The 22131-nt window shown below is 38.2% G+C and overlaps 3 protein-coding genes across 3 annotated transcripts; 2 read left to right on the top strand and 1 right to left on the bottom strand.

The window, feature by feature from the left end:
* The first annotated feature begins 9025 nt into the window (after positions 1 to 9025).
* On the top strand, positions 9026 to 15023 carry LOC147566705 (splicing factor PWI domain-containing protein). Its single transcript, XM_086653219.1, has 13 exons — positions 9026 to 9229; positions 9397 to 9486; positions 9662 to 9784; positions 9903 to 10070; positions 10159 to 10230; positions 10372 to 10502; positions 11565 to 11612; positions 12042 to 12884; positions 12969 to 13094; positions 13198 to 13437; positions 13524 to 13685; positions 13807 to 14007; positions 14153 to 15023. Exons 1-13 carry the CDS (start codon positions 9209 to 9211, stop codon positions 14811 to 14813), a joined length of 2886 nt encoding a protein of 961 aa, XP_086509345.1. The 5' UTR covers positions 9026 to 9208; the 3' UTR covers positions 14814 to 15023.
* A 2192-nt stretch (positions 15024 to 17215) lies between these two features.
* LOC147566704 (protein PSK SIMULATOR 1-like) lies at positions 17216 to 19128 on the top strand. Its single transcript, XM_086668589.1, has one exon. It carries the CDS (start codon positions 17390 to 17392, stop codon positions 18941 to 18943), a length of 1554 nt encoding a protein of 517 aa, XP_086524715.1. The 5' UTR covers positions 17216 to 17389; the 3' UTR covers positions 18944 to 19128.
* Positions 19129 to 19291: 163 nt separating this feature from the next.
* Positions 19292 to 20328, bottom strand: LOC147566703 (LOB domain-containing protein 33-like). The gene is made up of 2 exons (XM_086668586.1): positions 19988 to 20328; positions 19292 to 19899 (listed from the first exon to the last, which is right to left on the bottom strand). The coding sequence occupies exons 1-2, from the start codon at positions 20264 to 20266 to the stop codon at positions 19462 to 19464; spliced, it is 717 nt and encodes a 238-aa protein (XP_086524712.1). The 5' UTR covers positions 20267 to 20328; the 3' UTR covers positions 19292 to 19461.
* Positions 20329 to 22131: the final 1803 nt, after the last annotated feature.

The following is a 22131-nucleotide window of genomic DNA, read 5'->3' as shown; positions in this document are numbered from 1 at the left end:
GGTCATCCATCATCTCTTCGCAACAATAAAATAGGAATTTGGATGTCGTCCTCTCAATATCTCTCTCTCTCTCTTTCTACTCTCACTGTTACAGCCAAGAGAATTGTTTCCTTTGTTGGAAGTCCTTTTGTCTCAGAGGAAGAGTTCAAGGTGAAATCTAAAAACACACGAGGTGTAAAGCCTACATCTCGTGGTGGCCGACCACCACAAACCCTCGATCAAGGGTAAAAACCTTGTTCAAGGGTTTTACAGGTCGAGGGTTTTGGGGTTCCAGGTGAAACATTTTACCTTCGGTTCCAACGAAGGGAATCCTTCCCTTTATTGGAATATTAAGACAGAGATACAAAGCGGTGGTGGTAACAGTGGAAGAAGATGGAATTCTTTTGAAGTGTAGCTGGCAATGATAGTTTGTCGGCAATCCTTGCGGGCGTTAGTGGCGCGGTTGAGTATTTGGGGGTTTAGGGCTAACAAAGTTTTGCGGCCTTTTCTCCAATAATGTTAACCTATAACATTTTTTTTAACAAGTACTGCACTAAAAAAAACAAAAAATGAGCGTTTGGTCAAAATTTCGGGGGGAAATCAGCGTTTACTCCAAAATCGGTCAAATATGCGTTTCCAGTCCAAAGTGTCAGGACAACTCACACTTTTCTAGTTTTCATTTTATTTATTCCTCTTTTACCCCTCCAATGGAAACTGTCTTGTTTCCTAACGTCGTGTCAGCGTGATGGAGAGGGAGCATTTAATTCCCAGCCGAGATTTGACGTTAATTGCTCCTTCCATCTCTCGAAATTTCGGGAAATCTCACCTAAATATCTCCAAGTCTCTCTCTTTCTGTTTTTCTCTCTCTAAATCTTTCTCAAAACAGCTTATTCTCTATCTATTTCTTTCAAATTTCGAATTTTTGGAAAAAAATTTGCCGAAAATTTTGCATCCCGCCCATAATTTTGAAACATTCCATCTTCCTTCTTATTTATATATCAGAAGGAAGTTAATTAGAGGGACCATTATCTTCCTCTGACTTTGTTTTGTTGTTTCAGGTGAATTTTTTTTTATTTTTATTCCTCTGTCTGCAATGCTTACCCGAAACCATTATCTTCCTTTGTCTTCAATGTTATCCTAAATATTTCACCTGAATGTTTCTGATTTTGTTTACTAAACATTAATGATATTAACAATGCACCAAACTAACCAAGACATCACTTTCTTCCCAAACTTCTTTGTTTTTACTTTTCAAACTAACAAAATTGTTGTGTGTTCCAACTTTCTTATATTTCAGGTTTTTTTGTTAATGACATTACATAATGGACAATATTGAACAATTATCCACCCCTTCAAACATAATCATTCAAGTGTGGAAGTTATTTGATATTGCTATGTTATTACTAGGTCAATGATGTATCTGTTTTCGTATTCTTATTTTCTTTTTTCTTTTCCATGTTTCAGGCAAATGCTTTTGAACGTTGTATCAACCTGTCCTCTATGGTGAATCAATTTTCCTGTTACTTTCTTTGGTACTTCTCTTTGGATTTTTACAATGTTTTATTTACTTGAACTATTAAGGGTGGAGCGCGACTTTTTCTGTTCTACCTCTGCTTCTGTACTTGTAGCACACGCTGGAAGTGTTCAACAGGAAATACATCGGTAGTCTATTCTAGTACTCATCATATTGCATTAAAATTTATATTGAGTAGGCGTATACTTTGCAGTTTCCTTTAAACTAGTAAGTTCCCATAACATAAGTTCCCACAAAACATATGTGCCTACATTGTCTTGTTTATGTCTTGTTTAGTGTAAACCAATTAGCACCCGTAAAATAACATATATGTGCATGTGCGTAAATTTTCTTAATTCTTATAAACCAGTAAGTTCCCATAACATATATACTTGTGCGTAAATTTTCCACTTTGCACTAGACACGTTGTTGTTTTGGGTAAATTAATTCGTGTATAGTATTCAAAATCGTTTCTTCACCATTATTCTGTCTTGTGCAGTTTCCCTCGGGATTTTTTTATCTCCATCTCCATCTACTCATGGTGATGTATCTACTGCCCTCGTGAGGACTGAACCTTTAAGGTCAGATAGTTGGCCGGAAATGTTTACATTCATTAGTTAGGAATTTCCCGATGGCGCCCCTGCTTCTCGACAGGCTGTTAGTCGTTACTCCATAAAGCATGGGTACAATTATAATTCGTAAAGAATGATCTTTCGCGGATTACTTGTGCATGCAAAACTCCTACCTGTGCTTGGACCATTCATGATGTTGCTCCTTTGAAGTTCCGGTCCATGTTTGTTCTCAAAGCTTTCAACCCTCTGCATAAGTGTGATGTTTTTGTAATATCTTCACGTAAACCTAGGTTGTCAACAGAAGCTGTTAGCCAGTTAATAGCTGATGACATTCGAGAGAATCCTACGAAAAGTATCAAAGATATTGTAACATCATTCAAAAAAGATTATGGTATAAAACTGAGCTACTACTATTCATATAAAGCTCAGAATGCTGCTATTTCTTTGACATATGGTGAAGAAGAAGATTCGTATGAGAAACTCCAGTGGTATGTTGATGCACTACCTCGCTCGAACTCGAATTGTGAGATTGATCTTCAAGTCGATCCAGTCTCCCGTCGTTTTTTCAGAATATTTATTGCTCTTGGAGCATGTATTGAAGGCTACAAACACTGTCGACCGTTAATATTTTTTGATGATACCTTTGCCAAAACCAAATACAATGGATGCATACTTGCAGCTGTAGCAAAGAATGTAAACGATGGTAAGTATTTCTACATATGTTTGTTATGTACACTACCTGATTTTCGCAACACTACTTGGTTTTCTGAACACCAGATGGTTTTCTAAACACTACCCGATTTTCTGAAAACTGTCTGGTTTTCTGTCATGTCTCTAATCTATTTGAATTCCAATTACTGATTGATTGCAAGATTGTTTGTTGTTGCCTACGTCGTTGTCGATGTAGAGAACGATAATAACTGGACCTGGTTTTTCTGTAATTTGACACGAGTTGTTCAAAGTAGTCCCTCGTTAACGTTTATGTCCGACCGGCACAATGGTATTATAAATGGAGTTTCCAACATTTTCCCAGAGGCCCACCATTTATATTGCATTTGACATCTACGCAACAATCTGAATTTATATGTTAAGAATGGCGCAAAGAAGTCTGACTATTTCCAGTCGCTAATGTTTAAAGCGGCTCAGGCGCTTACTGTATCAGACTTTCAGAAATACACTTCAGAACTTGTTGTCATGGGCGGAAATGGTGTGGATTCATTTTTGCACTCCGTCAATCCTGAACACTGGGCCGATGTGTATTTTTCGGGTAATAGGTATGGTTTAATTTGTTCTTCTCTATCTGAGTCGTTCAATTCTTAGATAAAGGACAAGAGAGTTCTTCCCATTTCTATGATGCTCGATATGTTGCGGGTAAAAATAATGAACATGATGAATGATGAGACATGAAAATGTCCCATATGAATCTCTTAATTCAGGTTAGTTAGTCCAGTTCGAGCGATTACTCGGATAATTTGTTTGATTTTCTTTCCCAAGTGTCTTTTACGGAGGTTGGTGAGAAAAATAGTTAAGATCGGGAGAAAGACATACATGAGGGGCAGTTTGGTCATTTGCTGATTTTGAAAATTTTGATGTTCGGATGAAAGTAGAGTCCAAGACGAACTTATAGGTGAAAACGGAAGTCAAAATGGAGTCCGGACGAGAAAGATCGAGTAAATCAAAGTTTTGTTCAAAATTAGATGTTTTTGTAACACGTGGCGCGGATCTAGCATGAGGACGTGGGGCAATCTGACGGTACGAGGATACTTTCGGTACACTGGTGGGTCGACTCGGGATTTTAGAGACACGTGGCGGAGTGTAACGGTAAGAGGTATGATTTCGGTATTCCCTCGTGCAAAGCCGTACATAATTCAGGACTAGATATGAGGCGCGATCAGGTACATTGCGGGCTAAAGCTTCAATAGCCCTTGCGCAAATCTGAGATAAGTGAACGGACATGAATTTACGCGCACGTGTGTCAGCATCTGGATTCACGTTTCTATTTCCTTTGCTCACCCGTGAAGTACCCTATCGTCCCCTCTAGCCAGCACACAACACTTTACTGGTCACCATATTTTTGGGAAAGATTCTCCCCCTCTCTCGTTCTCTCATCTCTACCCTTTAGAAACCCGTTTATGGCAGTAGAAAGGGAGAGAAAACGTGAGATATTTAAGAGAGAGAGAGCTTAGAAGATGAAAGTTTTGTAGAGAGATATTTAAGGTTGTGTTTGATAGCAATTTAGGGAAAGGAAAAAAAATAGAGAAAAATTTACTCCGAGGAAGTTTTTCACCAAGAAACACTTTCTCTGTAATACTTTCCGCATTTTTTATTGTTTGGTTCGTTTAGTGAAAAAAATCTATTTTCTTCAATTCTCTTCTTGTAATAGATAACAAAGAAAAGATAATCCTTTTCTTCTTACAATTTGAGAATACATTTTGTCCTTTGATTGCAGTTCATCTATAAAGAAAAAAATGAAATAAAACTAAAAATTCATTTCATCTCTATAATGTCGTCATTTAGAGAGAGAAAGCTTCAACTATAGAACTTCATTTCAGTTCATCCATAACAAAGGTAAATTGAAGTGGTTCCACCTAGTCGGCTTGTTCTTGTAGTTAATAAACTAGAGTTTACTCTTAAACTTATAATTTGTTGATGAATTTAGAACAATTCTGAACGGATTCACTTGAACTGATAAATAAATCAAACAATGATGGAAGAAAATTTTTGCAATTACTGATGAAAATTCTGATGCAGCAATCATCTAACTCTCTACGTACATTCACTAGTTTAAGGAAATGAAGGGATGGAACTGAAGGGAGAGAGACCAATTCTTTATGTATGGTTTGTTCTCATGCGTTCTTAATGGCTTCATACACTTCAAGACTCCATTAAGAACAGTTACATTCATGGGTAACAGACAAACCAAAAATCTTTTTTTTCTTCTTCTTCTTCTTCTCCATTTTCACTAGTACAAGTGATGCATCTTCAACATTTAAAGCTGAATTCTCAAATAGTTTGAAACTGATTGAATCTTTTGTCATTTCTTTCATCATCTACTCTGTCAACAGAAGCTGACTATTTCCCACTATTATTAATCTTTGATGATAGATTGATAGTCATTTTGAGGGGAGTGATTAAAATCAAGTATCTTCTCTCACTATTAATTCCAATGCAAATGGATTTATGTCTATATAGAGAGAGAGAAAGAGATAGGACTTGACAAACACTTTGTGCAGTAGAGTGGATCGGTCTCTCTCGAGATATACATGATCCATCGTGTAATACCCGGACAACCCTTTTAGAGAAAAAAATTCTCCAGCAATAGGTGGGTAAAAAAGTTCCCTCTTTTTGGGGAAAAGTTGAAAAAATAGGTCACGTGAGCACTATTTTCCCTTTCTCTATAGGACCTATCAAACACCTTGAAAATGTTTGCTTAAAAGAAACTCTTTCTACTTTTCTTCGGGAAAAAGGTCTATCAAACATAACCTAAGAGGATTAGAGAAAGTTTGCTGGAGATATTTTCGTGATTAAGGAAAGGGGATTTTGGTGCTTCATTCGATTGACCGAAACTGTGAGAAAGAGATGGAAAGAGAGATTCATAGAGGATATTCAGAGAGAGATGAAGAAAGGAAGAAGATGGATATATTTGAAGATGATCCGGCTGAGATAATTTCTAGAGAGAGAAACATAATATTTTCTCTCTTAAAAGGAAATGAAGATTTTGAGAGGATTGTGGCTAGAGTATTTCTGCTCAGTTTTGTATAAAACAGGGAGAGAGGGGAGCTGGTAGATCATCTCGGTTGGGGGGGCAATCCACTGAATTTTATTGGGTTTTGATCTTCTTCTCTGTTCTTCTCATTCTTTCCTGAGCTTCATCGAAATTATTGAAAGAGAGAGAAAGAAAGACAGAGAACTGTGAGCTTATTAAGACAGGTTTTATGTATAGAGAGAGAGAGAGAGAGAGGTCTGAATCACCATTATCTTCTGTATTCTCTGTTTTGTCTTTTTAGAGAGAGAGAGATAGAAACAGAGAGAGAGAGAGATAGAAACAGAGAGAGAGATTGTAGAGAGAGAAAGAAGAAATTACAGAGAGAGAGAAAACAAAAAGAGTTTCAATCTACTTCTTCCTTTATTTTTATCCATTCGGATTGATTTTATTATCTTCCTTGTTCTTATTTTACTATTGCCATTAGTGAGGAAGAGAAAACAGAAAGAGTTAGAAGAAGTTTAAAATAGTAGAGAGAGAGAAAATAGTTGGGGAAGATGAGAAAACTGCTGGGAAATTAATTTCCCCACAAAGAAATTATTTCCGAGAAGACGAGAATAGTTTTCCCTGAGGGTGCGTTTGGCAGAATTCTGGGAAAAACAGAAGGAAATCACTTCCCTAAGGCCCTGTTGGGTTTGAAAATAACAGGAAAAGTTATGATATTTCTTCAATTTTCTCTCTTGCTTTTCATATTTGTTTAAATCTCGATCATGATTAGCTAATACTCTCCATCTAGGATTTTACGATGAAACCCATTTTTGATCTTTTAGAGATATATTTCTTTGATTAACTCTTGATTAATGCTTCATAGTTTAATTCGTTTTAGTTTGATAAATAGATTTTCAATTCATTATCTATACTTTTAGTTTGATGCATCATACTTAGGTTGAATCCTTTGATGATGCATACTTACCGATTGATAGATAATAGTTTAGAGATTTATTTATTTAAAATAAAATGATTACATCGTTATGTTTTATTCGGTTTTAACGAAAACATCTCCCGGAATTAGGATAGTTCATTATCCGAAATTCTGAGTTATAAAAAAAAAGATAATTAACCATTTTAACTATTTGTTTCTAAAGGTGATTTTATGTGGTGAATTCCTAAAACCTAGACTCCTCCCCCATTTGAGTTCATTTTTATTTATTTTTGTTTCAGTATTTGATTTTATCATCACCAAAACAATTTTCAAAGAAAAACCGAGTTACTTCCAAGTCTTAGAATAGGTTTCATTTTGTCTCTGAGGAACGAACCGGTCTTACCGGAACTATCACTTGACGCCCGTATACTTGCGGGTGGTGACCTATTTGGGTAACCTTCTAGGCCCATCAATGAACGATCGAAGAATTGAATCTTCGTCTTGAAACTCATTCCCCTGCCCTAAGGTAAATGAAACAATGAAGTCCAGATTTAATGTTGCTTGCAGTTGGAAGTGTATTCAAGCTGGTGAATTCAAATACGAAGTCATGTCGAACCCTGGTCACTCCGTTGATCTCGGTAATCTGACTTGCTCATGTCGGAAGTGGCAAATGCAATGTATTCCATGTGAGCATGTTATCATGTGTATTAAAGTGCATGGAGGTGATTCCTCCACTTTTTTTGATCCTGCGGTTACAACGGATGCCTATTGTAAGACCTACAGTCGTTCCATCAACCATGTCCCTACTTTTGATGAACCAAATTCATTCGATAAAGCCAGCATGATACTTCCTCCTTTATCTAAGAAGCGTCCCGGAAGACCGCGAACTGTTAGGATTGAAAGTTCAGGGAACTTTCGTAAAAGGCAGAGGGTACGTATGCGGTAGATGTAAACAACTATCTTATCACAACAGTGCTTCGTGCAACCAACCTATTTAATGATTGTAACTGTTCTTCATATCAGCAGAAGATAAGTGTGGATCGGAAACTCTACAATTTTGAATAGCTTCTACAGTGTTGGAGTTTTTTACATTATGAAGAGAGTCTTTTTTTTTGTTAACTTTTTGTTGTTCTGTTTTTGTGTAAATCATGTGGAAGATAATTTAAATTTTTTAGTGTAAGCTTCTTTTTTGTTCAGGATTCTATTTTGTTTCCAGTAAATCCGGTAATGTACTTGACATCTGACCTCCCAAATATCATCAACATGTCATCTTAAGTTTATCTGCAAAAAAAGAAAAGTTGAGCACACCCTGAAAAAAACATTTGTATATGCTAGCATATTACACATTAATTGACCTCCCAAATATCATCAACACTTGCACCTTTTGAGTTTGTAGTTTGTATGATTTTAACATTGATTTATGTAGAAAAAAAATGAGATTATACCATTAAAAAAAAAGGCATTCCCTTCTGTGAAGACAACAATCTACTTCGAATTGAGACTATGAACTCGGGTTTTTTTTACCTCAAGAGATAATTCTTCTTGTTTGTTTGGTTCTCTATTTTCTCATTTCATTTTCTAAAATTTTTCACTCTTTAACACTTTTTTTTTGTTCAACACTTTTTGCCTTTGGTGTAGTGGTACGACGCCCCTCTTAAGCCCATGAAGTCTTGGGATCGAGTCTCGGTGGAAGCAGTTTATTACCAAGATTTATCCTATGTAATTTAGGCACTAGATAAAGTAGATGTTGTCGTGTTTTAGGATTTTTGTTGTCGGGCTTTAGACCTCTTTAATTATGGGTGTAACTTAGACAGTTATCGTGCTTATCAACATCTTAATGATGTATCAATGTCTTGTAACGACTGACGTAGATCGTAGTCGATTTCTCAAAAAAATAAGAAGTACTTTTTTTTTTTAGTATATACAAAGTGCTTAAAGTCATTTGACCCTGTTATTTCAGGTAAATCTACTCCATTCCATCGTGAACAAGTAGCATATATTTTTGTTATCTTGGACTCATTAACCTCATCTGTTTGACCTTTTGCCCAAGAGGGCGTAAGTAGGCGCCCCTCTTTTTTACTCAGGCTTGTTTTCTATTTCGCGTTTTACGGACTAGGCAACCCTGATGCCGCTCGGGTTGGGCTCAATCCGTGCTGGACTGGAACAACATGAACTGATGCCTGTCTGAAGCCCACGAGAAGTGCCAAAGTAAAATGGGCCTTGGGTAAATAAGATGTGCGCCTTTAGAGGAACCCTTTGCCCGAGGTAGAACTATCCGACTCATAGAAAAGATAGGCCTAGTATTTTTTTGGGCCTTGGTCCATCCGTCAAGGTCCAGGTATATAAATTTGTCCAACAGTTAAAGATCAATCCTGAATGACTGAACCCCCTTTTACTCCCCATTACGCAAATCGAACTAGAGCATGCCCTAACTTCCAAGCTTCTCAGCTCTGAATCTCTTTCTCCCTCGATCGCTCACGGGAAAACGGATTGTTTGCAGTAACCAAAAACCCTAGAAGATGTCAGGCGGTTTCTTCAGGGTGCGATTCTTCTCCCTTACTCTTTGCGTTTTTCCCTTTTCAGTATCAATTTACTTCCGATTTGATTTTCTATCGTTTCACATTTTTCTTGTAATTTTTCCCCCATTTCTATGCATTTTATCAAATACTACTTAGTGTTGATATGATTCTATATATTGGTATTTTAGGGGACTTCGACTGATCAAGATACTCGATTCTCGAACAAGCAGGCGAAATTATTGAAATCTCAAAAGTTCCCTCCCGAATTGGATAACCTGGTTAGTGTGTTATTCTTGACCAATTTTCCTATTTAGAGTTCTTAAATATTCGTAATCAGTTCTAGGGTTTAGCATAATTTGCAAGGTTTGCAGTCTTCCTGATTGTTATTGACGCAAAAACTGTAATTCAATTATTAGTCGATTTTTTGACTGCCCCATTGAGTTATGTATTTAGGTTGATATGACGAAGGTGAAGATGGATGTTCTTCGACCCTGGATCGCTACCCGGGTGACTGAACTCCTCGGATTCGAGGACGAAGTTCTTATTAACTTTATCTATGGCCTTTTAGATGGAAAGGTAACAACGTGTGATTATTTCTTCTCAAAGCTTTGATTCAACTGTGATTTATGCAAACACAATATTAAAGTTTGGTCATTACTTGATTAGATGGTTCTTGTGTTATGGTATCATTCAGGACATTAATGGAAAGGAGGTTCAAATTCAATTAACTGGGTTTATGGAAAAAAATACTGGAAAGTTTATGAAGGAGCTTTGGTGTCTACTTCTCAGCGCCCAGAAGAACGCTAGTGGTGTTCCACAGCAATTTTTGGATGCCAAAGAAGAGGAAATTAGGAAGAAGAAGGTTAATTTCTAATACCTCAAGGAAGAATTAACTATTTTTTCAGCATCCGGGTTATAATGTTTGTTTATCTTCTCTGTGGATGTTATAGGAGGAGTCCGATCGAATTACATTAGAAATCCAAAAGAAAAGGGATCTTGAGCAAGAGAAGCCTAAGAAGATGGTAACTTAATCATGCTATGTCAAAGTTAACTTTCTAGCACTGTAGTTATTTGTTTTGACTTTCATTTGTGTTTGTTCTGGCATTCAGCTTGCTTCTGCAATTATTTGGGTTCATATCCTTCTTTACCTCAAACTACTGTAGGACGGCGAGGTTGATATCCGTAGATCTAGATCCCCAAGCAGCAAATTTGATCCGATTTCAAAACATTTGCCTCCAAAGGCGCCTGGTGCTCATAAACAAGTGGAGGGAGATGATGCAAGAGGAAAGAATAGGTAACAAGTTAGAAGCACTTTTACATGTTAGAGTTGTATTCCTTGTTTCGAAGGTTTACAAGCTGTAGAAACCTATAAAAAGATGAACTTTTATCTTTACACTCCTTTGGATTACCTATGTAGTGTGTGCCACACCACGATACAGACCATTAAATGGGTTGTACACTTTCATAACTTTCTCATTTAATTTTATAGGTAAAGTTATTCTCATGGTTAAAAATTTGCATGTTTTCATACTTTTATCTTGTATTTGGCTCTCCATGTTTTTTTTCTCTGAATGGTGAAGGGGTATATAAATAGAATCAGGAGATATAAAAAAGAGAAGTTCGCTTAACTCTAATGCTTATCCACACGCAGGAATCAAAGAAAAGTGGAAGGAAATAATAGACTCACACAAAGGAAACCAAAATAAACTGAGAGACTAAACCCTTCCTAGCTGATAACAGAACACTTAAACAGTTGATTCCAAGTCCTTCAAGCTGTAGGTGAAGTTCTTGTGGTTTACTTTAGGAACTTTGTCCACTCTTTTGCTCTCCTGTTTTGCCCACAATTACAGCTGAAGTATAATAATTTCTAATTATATGAGTTGCATTTTCCTGTATGACCTCAGCATGCCACAGGCCGGCAAGCTTGAAGTGCAATTTTTAGCTACATCTTTGGTCCAAAGACCCATCCGTTTAGTAATGTGGTCTTTGATGTCCCTTCTGTATAAGTTTCAGACTTTCGGTGGATATATTATGTATGTAGTTCAATGCGTGTCTGTTTTGAGGTGATTTGTTAGAAATCATATAGATTCATTGCTTTGTTTTCCTTTTTTTGTGTTTCACAATTTGATCATTAGCTCGTCAGTAGATCTAATAGTTTTTTTTCAGCATGTAGGAGTTTTTCATCATTGAGATTCTAATCATTTGCTTTTTGCCCCTGCTGTTGTGAGGTAAAAGTTGAGTTGGTATTGGTTGGTTGCAAGTTGATGTGCCAAACACGATAAGATATTGGTAAAATATATCTATTGGCTTTTGTATTCAATCTCAAAATTGAGTGATTGTTCTTTAATGTCTGTAGGCTTTCTAGGTCCCCACTGGCAGCTGATCGTGCGCGTTCATCTGAGCGGTAATCTATTCCTCCCAAGATTTTTTTTCTGAAGTCAGAATCAGTACTTGTTATTTTGATGAGTCAGATGACTATGTGTGACAAAGCCCACATGTGTATTCATTAATGTTACGAAATACAAGCGACATACTTCCATTATCTCTTTTCTTTACAGAAGTAGCCCAAGATCGACCAGCAAGTCCTTTTCAAACTCTAGAAGCTATTCAGGGTATGTTTTAATCCTTGGGTCAAATCATTTGATCTGCTATGGTCCTGGACGGATCTTTCTCGTCAGTAAAACATACCCTGAATGCAGTACTCGGATTTGCTGGTGTGGTTTTTCGTGGGATTTGGGTGGGGCGGGGGGCCTCTCCTTCTCTTTAAAGATGAAGTAGTACTTGGATTTGCTCATTTCTATCTTTTGTGTTAAGAAAAACTTATCTTTTTCAGTGGGAGGAACGAATCAAGGAGCATTTCTGGATCTCCTCGGCGTAGGAACTCCTTTTCTCCTAAGAGGCAGTACCGTTCCCCAAGAAAACGTTCTATGTCCCCCCGTAGAAGGCATTCACCTCGAAGAGCCCGGACTCCTTCAAGACGAGGGTCACCTCGTTCTAGGCGGAGATCAACATCAAGGTCGCGGCGTAGATCATCTGTTGGGAGGCGTAGCTCTCCCTCTTTGGTAAGACATAGATCTCCCTCCCCTATTAGACGTAGATCTCCTCTTGTTCGGCGCAGGTCTCCCTCCCCTTCTAGACACAGATCTCCAAGTCCTTTACGACGTGGATCATCACCTCCAATTCGACGTAGATCACCATCTTCATTGAGGCGCGGGTCTCAGTCCCCTGTACGACGTCGATCTCCTTCTCCAATGCGCCAGATATCTCCTCCACCTCGTCATCGCAGGTCTCTTTCACCTATTCAGCGAAGGTATCGTAGGGGATCACCAACACCTCGTCGTAGATCCCCTTCTCCTTTAAGGCGTTTATCTCCTTCACCACCTCGTCGTAGATCTCCTTCACCACTTCGTCGTAGATCCCCTTCTCCTTTAAGGCGTATATCTCCTTCACCACCTCGTCGTAGGTCTCCTTCACCAACTCGTCGTAGGTCCCCTTCTCCTTTAAGGCGTATATCTCCTTCACCACCTCGTCGTAGGTCTCCTTTACCAACTCGTCGTAGGTCTCCTTCACCACCTCATCGTAGGTCTCCATCTCCTATGAGGAGAAGATTACCTCCTCCTAGATCGCCCAGACAAAGGAGAAGGTCACCCATGCGGTCTCCTAGACAAAGAAACAGGTACTACCTATTTGTACAAGTATCTGATGTTTAATCAACCTGATTTTCCATTATACTATTGCTGATTGACTTGTGAATGTGAAGGAGTCGTAGTCCATATCGAAGCCAGAGCCCAGTATACCGAAGTCGTAGGAGCTTGAGTGTGGATGATAGTATTCAAACTAATGGTGTGGCATCTAAAAGAAACAATGATGATTACGCATCTCAAAGGTAATCCCTGTTGCTCTGCCCATTGTTTCCTTCAATGTAAAGGTGGCTTACAGAATGCTCATTCAACAACATATACTTGTATTCCATAAACATCTCTGAACAGGGTTCGCGGTAAAAGATCCCCCGTTCGTATGACTCCTGAGAGAGAGGAGGTTGAATTGGCCAATGAGGATCATCCCATGTCACATCAACCACCAATTTCTTTGAGGTCACCACAGCGTGAACCAAGAAATCGAAGTGTTGGCCGTAAAAATGTTCTTACGCCATCTCCACCAGAAAAATCTGTAAGCCGGTCGGGATCTTCACCTGACACGAGGAAAGTGATTCACAGGGGTGACAAGAGGTCCGTATCCGTAACTGTTACCATATTGTAACATGTAATCTTTTTGTTGTTTTTTCTCATCAGTTTCTGTACTACTATACGTGAAGGATCTCTGGTTCATCTGAGAGTCCTGTGAGGGTAACGCGAGAGCAGATAGCTCGCTCTGGCACTGCAGTTATAAGTCCTTCGACGATGAGGCAGAGAAGAGATTCTTCTAGACGTAGGGAGAATTCAGGATCAAGTGGAGAGGAAGAAGATAGTAATGCCAGGTCGGATTTGTTTAGACTGCTTTTTGTCTGTTCGTTAAAAAAAGAAAACGAGAAACAATGAGTGTCTGTATTTTTTCCATTACACCTATATATTCCTGATGCTCAAATATTTTTTTTCCAGAGGGGATAAAGCTCACAGGGCCTTTTCTCCACGAAAGAGAACTAAGCATTCACCGACAATTCAGGAAAATGTTGTTCCTCCTCCGAGCTTCAATGATGAAGAGCACTCTACTAGAATTTTGGCTAGAGATCTTCCTGATGATAGGCGGGCTCATCATATGGATCATTTTGACTTACGAAAGAAAGATCGGGAACATAAGAGGTGCGCACTACTTTAAACTTCAATTCTGCTCAATTATTTGGTTTTCTATTGTCCAAAATTGTGTGTATGTGTAATTTTACCGTCATAGTTCATGTTTGTTTACAAGTAATATTGGTCTATTCATATTACTCCACTTTGCTGGCAGTGAAAAAGCTTTTGTGAGAGTGGAACATCCTCAAATCTCCACTCAAAATGTATCACATGGGCCTGGAAGGATTGAAGGTGAAAGATCTTTGGACCACGTTCTTGATGAACGATCACTTGGTAAGAAACGATCTGGCTCAAGAAATTTTGAAGGCAGTGCCCCTGATGAAAAACATGCAGCAGCAGCCTTGCCGAAGTCGGTGAAAAGAGTTGAGGGTAATGATAGGGTGACTCCTGATTCCGAGTCTGACGACAATGATAAGTATAGATCAGGCGAAATGGAAAAGCGAAAACATAGGAGGGGAGGGAAACATTCTGATGATGATAGTCATGATTCTCAGGTAGATGACAAGAAGGAAGCAAAGAGAAAGAGGAAGGAAGAGAAAAGGCTGAGGAAAGAGGAGAAACGCAGGCGCCGTGAGGAGCGCCATCGTAGAAGGGAAGAAAGACGTGCTGGTAAGGTGAAAGCAAAGTATGTGGATACCGTGGCACCTCCTCCTGATATGGAGAAAAATCAGAATGATGTTGGCCGAAGGAAGAATATGGAGTCTGATGCAAGTGACGTTGAGGAAACAGAAACGGAGCAACAAAAGAGACTTGAGATTGAGCTGCGAAAGAAGGCTCTTGAATCGCTCAGAGCAAAGAAAGCTGTCAATCCCTAAACTTGCTGCTCTCATCCATGTTGGGGGCATTTTCTATGTTTTCCCTCCCTGTAGGTCTTCTTTTAGGTGTTAAACGGTTAAAGGCGTTGTCTCTCTCTTCTATTACATTGAATGCTTAATGTAGTCTATACTTGCTGCTTCTGACAGCTGAACTGGAGGGGTATTGTGAACTGCTGTTCTGTGAAGAAGTGCTGTTAACTTTTCTTGTCATATTTGGTTCATCCCCATGTGGGAGAGATTTTATTTTTTGTTGTGGGAGGTTGGGTGACATTGTCCGGACTGAGGTTTCATTTTTTGGCAGTCTGAAACTTGCGTTAGTGACTTTGTAGGAATTGTTAATGTGCTTTTTATTTTGACTGTGGAATAAGGGTATAGGGTTTAAGCATGTGTCCTTAGATTATTGTTTGGCTGTTGAGTTGCAGAAGAGAGAGGGTTATTCTATTGCAAGTGATGACACCAGTGCAGAGGTCGGCATCCTTTGGAAATGTGACCGCTCCTCATGTGCATCATAGCATATGTCAAGACCTCGTGGATGGGACGCTTGTCCATCTTAGCAAGTGTGCACGAAAGTAAGCTTCTTGCAACTCAAAGAGCAAGGCTAGCATATGTCAGGAGTCATCGCATCCCTAGTCATAGGACATGATTTTGGATAGTACCAACAGATAGGTAATTGCGGGTTCTTTTCGGGTGGAAGTTGCAAGTTTTGGTGTTGGGTCGTGTTTCTTGTTAGCTTCTACCATTGGGAGGATTGAGCTATTCATGAGGCCAGACCTTGATGTGCTATATTGGGCATACGGGGGGTCTAAGGTAGCTTATGGCACGATGGATGTTCTTATGCGAAATGTCTGGATGGAAGTCTAGATGTGTATGAGTGGGATGCTTGAGACTAGATGGCAAGATCTACATGTGGATTGGTGTGCTTGGCACTATTGTCGGTATCTTTTGTGATGGGTGAAAATCTAAGACTTAAAGAAAGCGTTATACGGGACAACACGAGCGGAGCTCGCATGTTGGGGAACTGAGGTGTGATGCCGTACTATTAGCAAGTTCAAGATGACTAGAAGGTCACGAGTTTTCCGAGATGTTCAGGAAGGCTGAATATGTATTACGCGGGAGGGCATAGGGTCGGATGGATTTTAGGACTTGATATTCTACACTTCGCCCCGTGTGTTTTGATCGTATTGTGCCAGTTGATCTAACGGTCAATGACAATTGCCGCTGGCGAATCCATTAATCTCCTAGTTCATTCTAGTTGTACTGTTGAGGTCCGGAAATTCTCTTGTATCAACTCTCAAGAAAACTTTTCAACAAAAAAAAAACTCTCAAGAAAACCATTAGTCATTGATTGGAAATTCTCTAATATCAACTCTCAAGACTACCGTTAATAATTGAGCGTGGAGTCGTGGATTTATTGGTTAATACATGTTAACAACAACTCAGTAGATGATTAATAGGGTTAATTCCTTTTTGACTCCCAATTTGTGACCAACTCACCGTTTTGGCCCCCGTAAGTGTCCGAGAGTTTGTTTTGGTCCCAAAAATACATTTTAGTCAGCTATTACATCATCAAGTTCTGACCAGATAGTTTGTATTCCCAATCTACCCCTCTCACCAAATTAAAATCAAGTACCGGTCAAATCAACTAACCTAGTTATTATTACTCTATTTCATTCCGCCACATCAGCTCAGTAACATCTTTTGTTAAAATCTTGGTTAAAAAAAATAGGAGTTTCTTTAGTCAGATTTACCTGAAAAATGAAGTTGGGCCTTGTTTGAGGGTTAAGATGCCGATGAGAGGGCACGAGGAAAAAGTCAGGTTACATGATAAACCTAAAGAGAGAAACTCCTTGTTGGAAATTAAAGTGGTTTACCTAATTTTGAAACTTCTTAGGGGTTCAATCTTAGGAAGTTCATTTTGTAATGTGGATTTTTTAATCAAACTTTCTAACTCATGTGAACATCATCCTGATGACCCGATCCGGCGTCGGTCGATCCGGCGTCGGTTATGTACTCTGTTATATTTTTTTTTTTTGAAATTGACTACGATCTACGATAGTTATTACATTGGCATTGATACATCAAAGACGTGATAAACATGAAACTGTCGAATTCAAATTCTTACAAAGAACGGGACTATAGCCCAACTAAACTCTGTCATATTATTAAGCCCCGTAATGGAATTACAGTGGTCTAGTGAAAAACACACAATGAAATTGTTGAAATTAAAACTGAATTAACTGCAAAATCCTTGTGGAATAAGTCTTGTAGATTCGTTATGTTATTACTCACCCTGATTGGCTGATGATCTGTTCCCCCCTCAAATCCTCACTGTCCCCCAGCCTTAACCAATAACCTTAACCAAACGCGTCTTCAAAAAAGAACAACCTACCCAACCAAATAACTTCCCTCCCTCTCTCTCTCTCTCTCTCTCTCTCTCTCTCTCTCTCTCTCTCTCTCTCTCTCTCTCTCTCTCTCTCTCTCTCTCTCTCTCTCTCTCTTTCCTTTTTCTCTGAAATCTACTATTCCATGCTTCATTGGAATTCAAAATCATATGAATTGTACCTTCTAAGAAAAATATGTGGCTCTCTGAAATTGGAATCCTTGGGAAAAAGAAAAACAACAATCTCTTCACTCGTGAAAAGAATTCTAAACTAGGTATCCTCTCTTTCGAAACAGCGAAAACAATGTCTCGTCTTGTTTCTCTATACAAATCTCTCTCAGACGATGAAATTCTCAAACTCCGAAACCAAATTTTAAAATCCGAAGGAATTCTTCATTTAAACTCTAAAGATGAATCATTTCTTCTCAAACTTGCTTGTGCTGAAAAAATAGAAGAAATCGATCGTATCGCTACGACTGTTTCTCGATTAAGTTCTAAATGCTCTGATAAAAATTTGAATCAATTTCATCTTGTTTACTCTGATTTAAAAGATGGTATTATTGATTCTAATAGATTGAAATTTGGGTCTAAAGATATTAAGACAATTGTTAAACAAATGGAAAAGTTTATAACTGCAACTTCTAGTCTTCATTCTGGATTACAAGTTCTTGCAGAAATGGAATTATCTGAAGTTAAATTATTACAATGGAAAAACATAAGTCGAAATTATCCAGGACAGAAGGGTAATTCTTATCTGTTTGAGCAGAAATTATCATGGCAGAGACAACAAGTTCGTCAGCTTAGACAAGAATCTCTTTGGGGTCAGACTATTAACAAAATTGTTAGTCTCATGGCTCAAACCGTTTGCTTCGTTTATGCCCGAATTTGTGAAACGTTGGCTCCTCATGTATCGGGTCTTGTTCTTCCTCGCGCTCTTTCGGCTCGTCGTAAACAATTCAACTCCGATTCTCGTCATTTAAGCTTGTTGTCTCATACTCCTCGTGTTAGTCCTGTCCTAGAAGAAGAAGTAGAAGAAGAAGAAAATGTGGTCATTTCGACAAAATCAGGTCCAATTTTGATGAAATCGAATCCCATTTCAACAAAATCAGGACCCATTTTAAGGGTTTCGAAAAATAGTGCTAATCAAGTTCGGTTCTGGAGTCGAGAATTAAAACCAGTACGTAGGAAATCTGTGGATTCTCGTATTGTGGATATCAAGTTTAGAGAAAAGAAACAGATGTTTTGTGTAGGTAATGTGGTGGAAAAGGTAAATAGTACTAAACTGACAGAACAGGCACCACCGTCGACGGTTGGAGGTTCAGGGTTGGCGTTAAGATACGCGAATGTGGTAATTATTATGGAACGGTATACAAGGTGTCCGATCGATGATAATGGAAGAGATGAGTTGTATGAAATGTTACCGGACAGTTTGAGGAGAATGGTGAAGTGTAAGCTAAAGAAATTTGGGAGGAGGAGGATGGGTATTCGGGAAAAAGCTTTAATGATTGAAGAATGGAAAGTAATAGTGAAGGAAATATTGGGGTGGTTAGTTCCTTTGGCGAGGGACACGTTGAAATGGCAGATGGAGAGGAGTTTTGAGAAACATAATTTTGATGCGAAGCCGAAAGTGTTGTTGCTGCAAACACTGTTTTTTGCTGATAGAGTGAAGACGGAGACGGCCATAGGGGAAGTTCTTGTGGGTTTAACTTGTATATTTAGGTACGGGTATGAATGTTCGCATATGACCTGAGAACAACCGTTGGATTTGGTTTGGATAACCTCCTCATTATCACGTCCAAGCGAGTCGTGTGTTGCTAACTCTTGGTTGTACCTCAGTTGGTAACTTGGTCGTAGCTCATAAGTATGTGAATTATTGTACAAAATTGACTCTTAAGTATATTTGTTTCTAACAACAAATATATCATTATTAGATCATTTCCTCTTTACCTAAGTTTAAGATTGTGTTTTGTTTTTACATCTCTTCCGAAGTTAGATCTCAGTTCAATGCATATGTTTTCATGTCTGCTTTTGTGTTTAGGATAAGAAAACAAGACATACGGAATGTATAGGTCCAACACTAATCGACGAAATCATCCGATACTAACGTAAAAAATAAAATCAGATAATAAAACCCAAATATGGTTCATAAGACATGTAGTTGGTCATTAACTTGTTGCCCTAAGTCGAATAGGGGCCCAAAATTTTGAAGGCTAATGCCTAACGTAGCTTACAAATATAGGTTATAGCTAATAATTAGTCATTCATCAATTAGTTACTCCAAGCAAGATAATCATCAACCAAGCTAGGTCTAATCACTTGGGTAGGCATACCGGTCACTATGTCATCTACCCAGCCGGGGTTGGAAGAAGCCGAAGTCCCTTGTTGCTCTATCCCGATTATAAGTTGCTTCGCTTCCGAACTTATCAGCTGATTAGTTGTAACTTCACTTAAGAGAATATGTTGCTCTGGGAGCTGCAGGCTATTATGCATGGCATTGCCATTAAAGTTCATCGTATTCACTAAGGGTTCCTGGATATGTTGATCACTGTAGTTGGAATGTATGCAGTTCTCATAATCTGGGAAGGACGAAGAAAACCAGAAGTGTGTAGTATTGTTATTTAATGCTTGGGAGCTCTGATGGTCGTTAGTAGCAGGTTTAGCCATTCGAGTTTCAAGAAGTTGTATCTCCTCTTGTAGGATAGCTACCTGCAAGGCAAGAACTCCTATGTAAGTGATCGAATAATGATATGTAGAGATTTAGAGAAGTTAATTTGTCGATTATATCTAAGAAAACCTGTTGTTGAAGTGCAAATATTTGAGCAAAACAGCCATAAGTAGGATCTTGCATCCGAGCAAGTGCTTCATAAGATATAGTGATAGCGGCTTCACTTCGGTTTTGCATAGGGAGATTTGAGAGTAATTTGGACACATTACTTGCTCCGAAAACCTTATGAACGGCAGCGAAATGGGTAGAAGCATGATCATAAGAAAAGTAAGGAGCAAAAACACATTCATCTTTACATTTTCTCCTCAAGAATTTGCATGCTCCACATGATGAACTAACCCCTGTCATTATTTTTAAACTTTATACTTCTTTGTATATACTATTCTGCAGCTTATGCTTGTTGATTGATTGGAAAAAAGAACTCAAAGATTTACCCTTTTATAACATTAACCTTAGAATTTAACCATAGGAACCCATCACAATGATACAATAAAAGTTCCCTATTTCTTACTTCAATGAAAAAGTTATGATAGGTCTCCTTGGTGGGCTACAACTTCTTTCCAAAAATGGGTTGTTTTCATAAATACCTTTTCTTAAAAAGAGCTTTTGATTTTAGACAAGTAAAAAAACAAACCATAAAACATAAAGGAACAAAATGTTAGGTTTGGTATCTCATAGTGAGGATCAATGCATTATTCTTTCGAAGTAAGCGGTTTAGGTTCAACAGAGTAATTAAAGTCGAACTTTGAAATCATTAACATCAAAATTAACAAGTTCATTTGCTCTAATCAAGTCTTATTAGTCTGTTCAACAAAAAAAAGTCTTATTAGTCTCATTGTTAAGAATATTAGTTAAATTTTTATACAATTCTAAACATTTAACCAACTTATAATTAAAGACTTCAATTTTGTTCCACATATATAGATGGAATAGCACAAAAACTAATTGTTAATTGGTTAAGGAGTTGTTCATTGCTTATTTTTCTTCCACGACAAAGTGGACGAGACTGTATATATTGGGCCCATTCAATCAATCGTATGAAATTATAGGTTAAAAATTAGGAGTTGATTAAAACTAGAGAGAGATTAAGAAGTTTAAACATAAAGAGTCATCAAATTGTTTGTGAGCCTAACAATATGCCCTTTTAGCAAAATCTCTCTCTACCTAGAGATATTATCTAAATTCCTATGTCTAATGTGTTAGCTAGTTTCCTAGTTGAGAAGGATGAGTCATGAACCTAACTAGCAAAATTTTCTTTGTAAATGAAATTATCTTCCTAACAAGACAAGGGCTAGCTACAAAACAAAGCACCCGTGTAATATAAAAGGGTAAATGGTGCAGCCAAAACCATGCATGTACAATATTATCTTAATTCTAGTCTACTCCACTTGAAGCTATCAAGAGACAAATCCTCTCTAGAAGTGTTAAAAGAGAAGGACAAGAAAAGTAGTACTAGTAAAAAGAAGGGGGACAATATGTGATTCATCAATCCCCATAAAATAATATTATTTTTTTTAAAGTATAAAATAATATTATTCATTATACATGAAGATGCCCTAAAAACTTTTTGAGTGGCTCTCATTTATTTTGTTATCTTTCTTTTTCTTTTTGTATGGACGGTTCTCTTCCTCCTGTTAACATTTGTAATTTAAAGAGTTAATTCCTATATGGCCCCCTACTTTGTGACCAGCTTTTTTTATGGCCCTCTTTTTTTCGTAAATTCAAATATGACCCCTTATTTTCAGGTAAATGTCATTACTACCCTTCCTAATTCTAAATTTAAAACATTAAAAAAAAATTATTTCCACCTCACCCCTCTCTCTCTCTCTCTCCACCTCATCTCACCCTACACCTCACCCTTCTCTCTCTCTCTCTCCAATTCACCTCTCTCTCTCCAACTCACCTCTCTCTCTCTCCAACTCACCCCTTTCTTCTCCGGCAAGGTGGCCGGCCGAAAAATTTTCCGGCCGGCCACCTTCAAACTTAAAAAAAAAAAATTCTCTCTCTAATTTTTTTTTTAAATCTCTCCAATCTCTCTCTCTCTAAAACTCCGGCGAAGGGGGTTTCCCTTCGCCGGAGGATCTGTTCACGAACAGAACAGACCTGCTGTTCGTGAACAGATCCTCCAGCGAAGGGAAACCCCCTTCGCTGGAGTTTTAGAGAGAGAGAGAGTGCGAGAGATTTTAAAAAAAAAATTAGAGAGAGGAGAGAGA

This window comes from Eschscholzia californica, unplaced genomic scaffold (assembly GCF_041429995.1).
Source record: "Eschscholzia californica isolate CP2 unplaced genomic scaffold, dmEscCali1.0.p SCAF_1, whole genome shotgun sequence".
Taxonomy (NCBI): domain Eukaryota; kingdom Viridiplantae; phylum Streptophyta; class Magnoliopsida; order Ranunculales; family Papaveraceae; genus Eschscholzia; species Eschscholzia californica.
Note: the sequence above shows the minus strand (reverse complement) of the source record. Positions and strands in the feature narration are given on the sequence as shown.

Bases quoted from the DNA above. Each gene is read 5' to 3' on its own strand.
- LOC147566705 (XM_086653219.1), top strand. From the start codon at position 9,209: ATGTCAGGCGGTTTCTTCAGG. The intron at 9,487-9,661 runs GTTAGTGTGTTA...TTATGTATTTAG, and splicing joins CTCCCGAATTGGATAACCTG to GTTGATATGACGAAGGTGAA. The intron at 12,885-12,968 runs GTACTACCTATT...GTGAATGTGAAG, and splicing joins TCTCCTAGACAAAGAAACAG to GAGTCGTAGTCCATATCGAA.
- LOC147566704 (XM_086668589.1), top strand. From the start codon at position 17,390: ATGTGGCTCTCTGAAATTGGAATCCTTGGGAAAAAGAAAAACAACAAT.
- LOC147566703 (XM_086668586.1), bottom strand. From the start codon at position 20,266: ATGACAGGGGTTAGTTCATCATGTGGAGCATGCAAATTCTTGAGGAGA. The intron at 19,900-19,987 runs GTTTTCTTAGAT...CTTGCCTTGCAG, and splicing joins TATTTGCACTTCAACAACAG to GTAGCTATCCTACAAGAGGA.